This window comes from Anoplophora glabripennis, unplaced genomic scaffold (genome assembly GCF_000390285.2).
Source record: "Anoplophora glabripennis isolate ALB-LARVAE unplaced genomic scaffold, Agla_2.0 scaffold140, whole genome shotgun sequence".
Classification (NCBI taxonomy): domain Eukaryota; kingdom Metazoa; phylum Arthropoda; class Insecta; order Coleoptera; family Cerambycidae; genus Anoplophora; species Anoplophora glabripennis.
Genome location: NW_019416526.1, coordinates 871,249 through 883,653, shown reverse-complemented (window position 1 = coordinate 883,653; position 12,405 = coordinate 871,249). Strand labels below are relative to the sequence as shown.

The 12,405-nt window shown below is 31.9% G+C and overlaps 1 protein-coding gene across 2 annotated transcripts in view; it reads left to right on the top strand.

The window, feature by feature from the left end:
• Positions 1-2,587: 2,587 nt before the first annotated feature.
• LOC108905507 (glutamate receptor ionotropic, kainate 2-like) overlaps positions 2,588-12,405 on the top strand; it is a 31,039-nt gene continuing 21,221 nt past the window's right edge. Inside the window, exons 1-2 of one of the 2 annotated variants that reach the window (XM_018708387.1) lie at positions 2,588-2,739; positions 6,176-6,671. In XM_018708387.1, the coding sequence (XP_018563903.1) occupies positions 2,649-2,739; positions 6,176-6,671 (587 nt within the window). In that variant the 5' untranslated portion in view covers positions 2,588-2,648. Of the gene's footprint in view, positions 2,740-6,175; positions 6,672-6,985; positions 7,469-12,405 lie in introns of those variants that run through there. The other variant, XM_018708388.1, reaches the window with a different exon arrangement.

The window sequence follows — 12,405 nt, the reverse complement described above, 5'->3', positions numbered from 1 at the left end:
CGTTTTCATTTCAAATAAGAGGTATAATTCAAAAAAAACTAAATGAAAAGTGAAGTACAGGTACACTCGACGCAAGATAAAGGTTTCCAATCTGAATCGTATTTTGTTTGAAATATGACGGCTTAACCGCCTGTCTATATGGGGCGTTCCCATTAAACTCGTGTGACAATATCTTACCGTCATATCTGACATTTTACGAGTTTTGTACAAAAATGCTTTCCTGGTGGATTGGCATTTTTAAAATGGGACTAATCGGCAAACTCTTATAGTAGACCCCGTATGCATTTTTTATTATCTTGTTTCTATTAAAAGAGTTGCATTTACATTACAATAGAAAAATCGATTCATCCTAGTTAATAAATCTTGCGAAACATCTACTATCTACTTACGAATAGTTAGATTGAATGGATTTAAGAAAATAAAAAATTTTATTTTTTTTTTAATTTTGAAAACCCTGCAACTCGGAAACGGAGGCCTTAAGAGCCTACGTGTGTGTAACAAAATTTACTTAATTTTTGCCACATAATGGGCCTCTGGTTTTTCTGTACGCCATTAATGAACACTGCATAGGTGCCCGCAATGAAATCGGTTGAATTTCTTAAAAGTTGTAAAGCATACAATTCTACATAAAAATGGCCTCTTGACTTTTTCTTGTACTATTAAAATTAACAGAATTAGGGAGGCTGGAAGTTAAGGGACGATTTCAGAAATTTAAAAAAAATCATAACAAACAGAAAAATGATTGAATTTTGTAATTTTTTTTTTTCAATCTGCTCTAAAATATGTAACTTTTCTTTTCAGAGAAATAGATATATTTTTTAATTTTTAATAAGAAAGTTATAACAAAAAATCAAATTTTTAATCGTTAATTTTAATGATATAACAAAACTAAAACAATTTCTTTTCTATACTATTCGATTGATTATTTAAAATAATGAAAAGTTGCCTTCCAATTTTTTTACGTTTGTTTTTTAGACAGATACAAATTATTTACCTTTTTATATTTTGAATTTTATTTAGCTCCTACGACACTGCCAGGACAAAGATAAAAAATCACGTTCGCTCTGTCGCACTCATGGTAGCGAAGTTGTGAACAACTCGTATGCTTATAACAAAGATAGATTATTTCGTTCGCTATTGTCAATGCGCGTGCCGTCAGTAAACGAGTGTTTCTTAAAAATATTGTATGCTCAATATTCATTGTTAATCCCAAAAAGGTAAATACATATTAATAACGACTAATATTTTTTCTTTTAGCCTAAAACGGATGCAAACTAACCCTCATGTTCACCCCCAAAAAAAATATTTCCGTGATAACTCGTTTTGTTTTTTCATTGTTTATAAGATGATGTCACAATAAGTAAATAAGTTCATAACATTATGGGCCCGGAAATGCTTCCTTTCTGATAGATGTAAAGTTAAAAATAGTCCTGTTTTTCTAAATATTTAGAAAAAGATTTAAGATATTACACTGAGCTTTGGTGTATAGTACACTGGCAATGTAATATCTTAAATAGTTTTCGAGATACTTAGAAAAAACCGGATTTTAAATTTCTTTCGACATCTATCTCAGAAAGGAAACATTTCCGGACCCATAATGTCATGAACTTATTTACTTATTTTCACTTCCAGAACACGTCCTTAAAATATTTCCCTTTGCTCCCGAAACTGTATAAGTTATAATAAAACTGTAGTTTACAATATTTTTTGATTTTGTTGCCTTCATGACCTACCTACCTACTTTCTGCAGAATATGACACAAATTCTTATTTCAAAATAGTTATTAATTTTTTCAGGGACAAGAAAAATAATGTGGCAAGACAAAATAATTTCAAAACCTGTATACTCTTCTCTTTTTATAATGCATATACTTCAAGCCTGCAATTTTTTGTTATGTGTCGTTACACACGTGCCTACACAAAAAAAAATAATATGACACGCCCCTAATTATTGATGCCTCTCAAAATTCCTATTAATAGTCCACCGACTCGCCCCTATAAAAGTAGTATGCCTTTTAGGTCAGAAACCTTTATCTTGCGTCGACATACAGGACTGGACATCAAAAACATTTTTGTAGGTTATAGTCAACTGTTCTAATGTTTGCTTTATAAAATCCAGTTTTTACTTTAATCCTAATCTATCTAGCAGCGAAGTGGTTTCAAAAATGAATATAACCTTGTAACTCGATATTTAACAATTAAATTTGTGAGCCTCGAGAACATCCCGTATTTTTTTCTCATTTTTCAAAGCCATCAATTTGATTCCTTGCATACGTCTTTTAAAAATAGATAATACATTTTTGGATGAAAATAATTTTCTCAAATTTTATTAAAACGGTTTATTTAGATCTAGATAGTCCATTTAATATGTATTACATTCCCTGTTAACACATTTGAAAGTAGGTGATGCTGCAGCGGAATACCTTCTCGAAGAATCATCCAGACAAATTCGTTTGTCTGTGCCCAATCCGCAGCGGTTAAAATACTCCTGGAAATATAATGGAGCATTTTTGTCCCCAAAATAGCTCTCAACAACTAACGCGCCCGACTTCTACACATCGTTGATGCTGCGACAAACCATACGTTACACATCGGTCTCCTCCTTACCTAAGCCGCGAGCTGTGTTAAAAAGTCAATCATTAAATTAGCATGAAAATGCCATCAAACAGTGCATCTCTTGTGTCTGTGCTGCTTGTTTATCTTTCCTTTGGATACTGTCATGCAAACGTCTTTAAGATAGGTGAGGAAGTCTGTTTTCAAAGATTAGCGGTGTGTAAAAGTAAAAATAGATCCGTAGGTATAATTATTTTGACTACTGAGCTTGTATCAGAGAAAAGTGAATTTTGTTAGGTCTTGCCAACTTGCCTTAGGCATTTTTAATTGCTATAATTAATTGTTATTCATGTTTTGCCAAATGTCGATTAAAAGCGTGCGAAGAACATTGAGTGCTCGTTAAAAGTAAATAAAATGTCTGTCAAATTTAGTTTGTTGAAATTATTTATTATTATATTCCCAGAAGATTGCAAAGTCTTAGGTATATACGCAGTTAAAATTAGGAAGGAGTCAGTAGTGTAAAGATGTTAGGAAAATATTCAGTCGTAATGCCATTAATTTTAACCGCGTATTCGGTAGGTCTAATAAAGACCAATAAAGAAAGAAAACAATTTTACTCAATATTTAAAAAAAAGCAAATTAGTCCTTTACTCCCGTTAATTCGACGCCCTACTTCGCAACAGAGAACGCGTCGGCGGACTATAGAGCATCCGAACATTGTAGTGAAACAGCTGATTTCCCCAGTCGTTTTGAATTTTGCAATTGGCTTCAAAATTAAAGTGCAATGGATCCCAACTCTATTAACAAAATGATATGGAAAGATGATTGAGTGTTTTTTAGTCGTACTGTAATTTTATATAGGTAGGTCCGTACTACTCTTTGAAAAGCAATGTATTACACAATAAGGCATACATACGTACTTCAAACTGAGTAATTAATTGAAAATAATACTAAAAATTCATATTCAATTATAAAACGTGAAAACGGTAACAATATTAACAACAAAAACAATCCTCACACATCTGTTTTTATTAACAAATAAATAATACCTAAATTTTAAAATGTATAAACATATCTTTTTCATTCATGTCTCTAGGTAAAAAGCTCTTTTTATTTTTCATCGTTCAATACGGATTAAAAATGCATTGAAAGCTAGATTGGTGACAAAATATTACGGTAGGTCAAGATTCACTCTCGATAAACCTTTGTGGGTCAGCTGTCAGTAGTGGTCCGGAGAGAGCTTTAAATGATTTAAAAGTATTTTTTAGCGTGAAACATGCATTTTAGAATTTTTTTAATACGTATTCTACTCATTTTTCTCTCTGTTCCCTAAATATTAATGACGTTATGACTGAATCATCCTATACATATATGTATATAGAGGAGTATAAACTTTCAAGGTGTAACAAATGTACGGTAGCAACCGCTGGGAGCTTGGAGTGATTCTGGTGTCGTTGTGTAACATCGACCTTTCTGCATCAGATAGAAGCGGTCCGGACATTCCACAATTACAGAGGTACCAATGGAGGGGAAGATGGTGAACCTCTGTATTTTATCTATTTTTATAAAACTGTGTCATGTTTAAGTACACGATAAATATGAAAACCAAGTTTTCCAAGACACATAATGCGAAAGGATTTTGTGTGCAAGTCAATATATGATTTGCAAACGCAAAAAAAGAGGAAATCTGTAACAATGACTTGGTAGCTGTAGAGTTTTCGGCGGTTTTCAGAGTTGTTTTGTTATTCTTGGGTAAATATATTTTATCGTTTTATGGTGGCATTCGTATATTTTTTATGAATTTTACCAATTTCTTCAAAAGTAATGAACATTTCATATGATAAACAACCTGGATATATTAATTTTTAACTATGTTTTACAAGGAGTAAAACAGGGAAATATTGTACTAGTCCCGAATGACTTTTTTTCGTTTCTTTTTTCTTCCGGTTTTCATATTTAGAACATGTTGATATTTACACGTTTTCGAGACAAAGTTGCTGCTCGTTGAAGAAATGGAACACAGCCAACCCATTTTTGCTATTAGTAATAATTCTGAATGAATTTTCTACAGACCCGTAAAAATATTTGGCACTGGCACGCAGATGTTTGGCAGTAAAAATAGAAAATTTAATATACGAGATTATTCTAACTATCAACAAATTAAGCTTGACGTCATAAAGTCAATTAGTGAAAGTATTTCAGGGCATGGGCTTCAAATGGCTGTTGTATTTGTAAAATGACCAGTCGAAGTGCCCAATATGATTTATCTTTTCTTTTCATATGAGTTTTATTACCGTACCAACGAAGTGCCAATCAAGTTGTAATTTTATTTTATTCTATCTTATTTCCCCACTTTTAAGAAAAAAGAAAATAAAATTTAGTTCTGAGTCTGGTACTGAAAATAATTGCTATACGAAAAATCTAACAAAATTATAAGCACTGTTGACTATAATTTATACAGGGTGTTTTTAAAATAGGGTTCTGCTGCGTTTATAACTCATTAAAATAAGCCAAAAAGTTCCTATTAACATGTGCCCTAAAACGCACCCTTAGGAAGTTATATGCCATTAAAAGGGCTCAAACAAAACTGTTTTTTTTTTTGTTATTGACAAAACGATCGCAAATAAATATAAAAAAAATTATGGGTCTTACATAACTTTTTACGTTATTTAACATAGACTACTCCGTTTTTCGACATCATCGACCATCATCTCCATCAAGCAATTTATGATTAAACACTGGATTGAATGGATAGATTTTGTTGTAGACTAAATTTCTTTGAACATGAGATCTGCTAATATCTATGTTTTCTGACCTTTTTCTTCGTAACATCTTTGGATTATCTTGTACAGAGTCCGTAACTGCAACAGTAGCAGCATCGTTATCACTGTATTCTTTTCTTATCTTTCTAATATTCGTTACATCACCAGTGGTATTGAATTTTATAATTCTTCGAACTGCTCTATGAGTTACAGTTACATTAGGTTACTCTTCATTAAAAATTTGTATTGCATGTCAATATGAAACATTACCGATTCCGTAACATTTTACAAGATAAATGCGTTGTTCCAGGGTTAGCATTATTAATAAAATTTAATCGGTGGATCGGTGGGCAGTTAATAAAAGTATATATGTTGTCTTTGACATTGATATGAAATATCCATGGTAATTGTGTGGTGTGTAAGATAGTTAAAAATTGGGGCGTCATTTTACTCAGTGTTTAAACATTTCTTGAGTTCTCAAACAACTTTGATAAATATAGTTTTTAACTATCAATAAAACAAAAATTAAATGCACTTTATTAGGGAAAATTTCACATTTTGACACACCTGTATGTTTTATTTATTATTGTCCATGGCTTATCACTACACAACTATTTCAATAGAACTTAGATATTTCTTTTGGTTCTTGAAATATCAGGGTGGAGAGGTTTAAACACAACATCCTGTAGAAACCGAATTAGATAGATCCATGGCACATTTCAGATCTCTCATTTAAAATGACTCGTTTAGGTTATAATAAAAAAAACTGTGAGTGACAGAAAAGTTGTTCAACGAAACTATTTAAATCATTAAATTTTGATGACGTATTAAGTATCGTATAGTGTAATAACTCTTTTTCAGGTGCAATTTTTGAAGAAGTGAAAAGTGGAGATGGAGCACTTATGCTAAAAGAGGCGTTTACCACGGCAATAAGTGATATCAACAACTCTGAGGATTATGACTTCAAGTTTCTGCCGATCATAGAAATCATAGGCGACAATCCTTATGAGGCCATGAACACTACTTGCACCCTCTTAGAAAAAGGAGTAATAGCAATTTTCGGTCCCTCCCTAGAAGACAGCTCAAACGTGGTTCAGTCCATTACCGACGCGAAAGAAATACCGCACATTGAGGTGAGGTGGGATGATCATCCTCAAAACGGCACAATAGTTAATATTCATCCTTATCCCGATGTTTTAACTAGAACTTACTTGGATATAATCGAGGCGTGGGGATGGAGGGATTTTGTAATTTTATATGAAAACAATGAAAGCTTACAAAGGGTTGGAGAACTTTTGAAGATGTTTAACCCGTCAAAACATAGGATTGTTGTAAGGCAACTTAAAGATGAGTTCAGGTAACTACGAAAGTAGCACANTATTATTGTCCATGGCTTATCACTACACAACTATTTCAATAGAACTTAGATATTTCTTTTGGTTCTTGAAATATCAGGGTGGAGAGGTTTAAACACAACATCCTGTAGAAACCGAATTAGATACATCCATGGCACATTTCAGATCTCTCATTTAAAATGACTCGTTTAGGTTATAATAAAAAAAACTGTGAGTGACAGAAAAGTTGTTCAACGAAACTATTTAAATCATTAAATTTTGATGACGTATTAAGTATCGTATAGTGTAATAACTCTTTTTCAGGTGCAATTTTTGAAGAAGTGAAAAGTGGAGATGGAGCACTTATGCTAAAAGAGGCGTTTACCACGGCAATAAGTGATATCAACAACTCTGAGGATTATGACTTCAAGTTTCTGCCGATCATAGAAATCATAGGCGACAATCCTTATGAGGCCATGAACACTACTTGCACCCTCTTAGAAAAAGGAGTAATAGCAATTTTCGGTCCCTCCCTAGAAGACAGCTCAAACGTGGTTCAGTCCATTACCGACGCGAAAGAAATACCTCACATTGAGGTGAGGTGGGATGATCATCCTCAAAACGGCACAATAGTTAATATTCATCCTTATCCCGATGTTTTAACTAGAACTTACTTGGATATAATCGAGGCGTGGGGATGGAGGGATTTTGTAATTTTATATGAAAACAATGAAAGCTTACAAAGGGTTGGAGAACTTTTGAAGATGTTTAACCCGTCAAAACATAGGATTGTTGTAAGGCAACTTAAAGATGAGTTCAGGTAACTACGAAAGTAGCACATATGTATATTTATTTTATTTTTTTAAAGGTGTTTGAATGTCAGTTGATTGTATAAATTTTAAAACTTCGTAAATACTTAGTCCCGCAATTAGTGTGCGATTTTTAACCTAAGCATTCTATGGTTAAAAATGAAAAAGTTTTTGAACTAGACAGAGAAATGCTTTTCAAAGAATCTACAGCCCATCAAAGGATGTGAGTCCTTTCTTTTCCAAAATGAATGAAATGCAACATAACCGTTTTCAAATTACAAATAAATACTGTAAATAATGCCTTTAATATTTTGTATCTCATTTTCTGGTCGAGTTTTTGATAATATTGTCCGTAACATATTACTAGTTCGGAAAACCGTCATAAAATTAAACCTATTTCCAATTTGTGAGCTAAACCTTGAATATGCGGTATTTTTTTCTGTAAGTATATATAACATTTTGTTGTTGTATATGAGAGTTATTTTTATTTTCAAGGTTTTAAAAAATTTCATCAACAACTTTTTCTGGAAATATTTTTCTAGTACTATATTTTCTACGCATTCTATAGGTATTATTTTTGAAAATTTGGTACACCTAAAAGCCTCTATCGTTTATGTTTACATGACGATTTGAAAGAAATTTAAATACCTATTAAGTACTTGCTGACTTTTTATAAACACTTGTTTCAATCTGTCATTATTGTATATAGTTAAAACGGTTAAAACGTCTAAGAAAGGTAATGTGTCTTTTACTTTATTTCGAAGGTATTAATTCCAACAATTTTAAAAACTCTTCCAATGAAGTCAATCCATGTTCTTCACTACCAAAAATCAAGCTATCCAAGATTCCTAACTGCTGATATTGCAGCTACCTTATGGGCTACAAACCCCAAATAGCATCCAATTATACCAGCAATAACTAGTAAACAGCTAGTAATAAATAATTATCCAAAATTAAAAAAAAAGTAAAATTGATATATATTATACAAAAACACATATATTGAAACTCTTAGATAACGTAATCATTCAAAGAAATATCTAATTTTTTATACTAAAATCATCATCAACATCGTTGACAAAGACCAATCACTTAAAAAAAAAACAGCTACTGCAAAGACATGTTTTTATTTCCACGTTTTACTTTAATTGTTTCATCAGATAGCCTCCCTTCTCATGGAAATATTTTATATACGAGGTTTGATCAAAAAGTAACGGAAACTCAAATTGCGCGTGTTATATCTTGTCTATCGAGTTGATTCTTTTTTGTGTATTAGCAGCACTGAGTAGCGAATGAGTAAAACTTACCTCGGTGCTTTTTGGCGATTTTTTGTGTGGTGAAATGTCGGATCAGAGAGTGTGTCTCATATTTTGTTTCAAATTGTTAAAGAAGGCCTTTAATGACGATATTATGACTCAGCCACGAGTTTGGCAATGGTACAAATGTCTTCAAGTAGGCCAAGGAGACATCGAAGATGAGGCAATATCTGATCACATGTGAAGATCCTTCTAACCGTTTACTTCGACTAGTATCGAATAGTTCATCACGAATTTTTATTGCCCGGTCATACGATTAACAAGGAGTACTACCTATAAGTTTTGCGTAATTTGCATAATGAGAAAATGATAAGAACACAACAAGATTTTGCACCACGACAACGCACCGGCGTATGCCGCTTTGTTTATCCAACAGTTCTTGGCGAAACACAACAGCGTTGTGATGCTGCAACCACCCTGTTATCCGGACATGATCCCGGTGACTTTTTCCTATTTCCCAAACTCAAAAGGATACACAAAGGACAACGTTTTTCAACAATAGATGAGAAGGGGATGGGACAAAAATTGAAGATTAAATAAATACTTTCTGAGAAGAGTATAAGTTCCCGTTACTTTTTGATCAAACCTCGTATAAACACCAAACTTTTAGGCAAAATGACATTTGACAAATGGCAATGTAAAAAGCGTTGAATATGACTAGATTGATATAAATTGCTTCATTTATCCAACAATATTTGCTATTTTTATTACATTTCTTTGAATTAGTACATTATTTAACAATTTCAATAGGTATATGAGTTTATGTGTTGTATACTTAGTAATACCATTTTTAATTTGGTTTGGATGATTAATTACTAACTGTTTATTATGTACTGTTGGTAAAATTCTGATATATTCCAAATGATTATTTAAATCATCAAAATCATAAGGCTAACTCACGTATCAGCGTATCTCCATCAAATGGTAGGTTTTTTGTTTAAATTATTAGTAGTTCTTTTTCTATAGCCATTTCGGAAATACCACAATTAAATGATTATAAAAATTGTTAGTATCTCTTGAAACCAATTTTCAGCTTATAAGTGGGCATAGTGCGGCGCGGAATTTAACAGGACCGTAGTCAGATTACGAATGAAAATATTAATATGTTTAAAAAAATATGTCGCAATAGTACTATTACCAAAGAGCAAGGCTAAGTAGAGGATAAAATACCTGTATTTTAAACGACACTTACCCGATAAACCTTAGTGTTCATACAAGGTTTCCGTGGCATATTGGAAGGAGTTAGAACAAAAATGACCGTGCAACGTCTACTATTGACAATGGACAGTATGATAAATTGTTGAGGCATGAAGTATATGTATTAATATGTTTGGGGTAACTCCTGATATATACCAGAAAAAACTTTACATATGTTTTCCAAAATGGTGTATCCTGGATTTTTGCATTTTCTCTTTTATCGTACTNCACTTAAAATCGTATAAAAATTTTAATTATTATTATAGCACCACCAAATTTGTATAAAATTGTTACTATGGATATTCTGGATATAAAACTAGTAATGATCAATGATATTACATATTATAAAAAATAATAATATTTTAATTTTATTCTCAAGTACAGAATAAATTTTCATAAAATGCATGACGTCGACACTTGTTAGTACTCAGTATATAGAGAAAAACGAATCTAAACCTAGAGTGACTTTCGAATGAAAGTTTAAAGTCTATAGATTAATCTGGTATACATATCGTTGGAAGACTAGTAAACTTAAAGAAGTTATCTCAATCCAACATAAACCATAACATGAGAATTTTCATCAATTGTCAAATTTTATAATAAATGTCACAAAAGTCAAAGCTAAAGGTGGCTTTGTAAGAATACCCGGAGATGACATTAAAACATAAAATAAAGAATATTTTATTAATTAATTTATAGAATTGTATATAAAAATAAAAGGACATTTGTTAAAAATGTGTTAGTTATAAGTAGTGTTGTTAAAAAGTGATTGAAAAGGACATCCAAAGACTGAAATATTCTGTGTATGGACCTTAAGCAAAGCTAGGGACAGAATATTCAGGAAGGATGAGAAAAACAAAAAAATTATTGATTAGTTACGGCTTGGGTTTTGCAAGATGTACAGCACAGAGTGCCTCTCTGTGCTGTACATCCGAAAATTAAAAATAAAGCAAGAAAAAACAGCCCAAGAAAGAAAATTAAACACTCACCAGTTAAATCCACAGTTTGCCAGAGTCCAGAGAAAGTTATTTTGTCATCCCATGAAAATTTTCCCCTGCCCCTGTCTAATAGGCAACAAATAATATAAGGAGACGTACTCAGTATTACATAGATCAAATAAAGTTAATAGTTGATTTTTTTATAATTATTCCTTATATTTTTGTAAGCTGAACCGAAAATAAATTTCGTTATTAAACTATTCTTTGTTGTGGAAAAAATATTACATATAAAAAGGTATTCCTAATTTGAGTTTATAAAGTTTTCAAGTATAAAGTCATATAACAAATTTTTGAATAAACAGTATTGAATTTAAAACTCTACTCATTCCAAAGTGTATTGCATTGTACTAGTTTGTGTGTAAATATAGAACCGACCTGAGATTTTCTGATAATGTCTGATATGTAACAAGTGTCTACCAACAGCTGGCCAGGGATAAGAAAGTACAAGGTAAGACATAAAAGATAGTAGAGGTTTGTATGGAACAATTTACAGCTTAATTAAAAATTAAAATTAAAATCAACACACACACACATTGAAATTATATTTCAATATTTAATATATTTGCGGTTAACTCCTGATATATACCAGAAAAAACTTTACATATGTTTTCCAAAATGGGGTATCCTGGATTTTTTTGCATTTTTTTCTTTTATCGTACTACTGACTGGGCGTATATTATTGGCTTCGTATATATTTTGTACATCATTCATTATATCAAATTGTTCATTTAGGAATAGTCCATATAATTACAATTTACGGAATTACGGAACTTGGGGGTTCCCCAGTTTGTTTAATGTAATATTGCTTGAAAGAAGGCGTCTGTAAGTTCACAGAAAAATACAGTCTTCAGCGCTGGACGAGGCATGGCTCTTCAAATGTTTTGTCACTTTAGATTTGTAACAAGAATTTATAATGCGTTCACACACAGTACAAAACAGGTCATTTCCTTTAATGCGTATGTCCCTGTAACCTTCGGGATCACTGTCAAACCACATTTGAAATAATTCCCGTCTATTTCATTTCTCTTTTGGCATTTCACTTCACTTTTCCCCCCAACTAATAGTTGTTAATGTATAATACGTTACTATTTATAAATAGTTATTTACACGGCGAATGCAATTTACAGCAGACGTAAAAAAGAAAGGTATCGACGCGNATTATTAGTAGTTCTTTTTCTATAGCCATTTCGGAAATACCACAATTAAATGATTATAAAAATTGTTAGTATCTCTTGAAACCAATTTTCAGCTTATAAGTGGGCATAGTGCGGCGCGGAATTTAACAGGACCGTAGTCAGATTACGAATGAAAATATTAATATGTTTAAAAAAATATGTCGCAATAGTACTATTACCAAAGAGCAAGGCTAAGTAGAGGATAAAATACCTGTATTTTAAACGACACTTACCCGATAAACCTTAGTGTTCATACAAGGTTTCC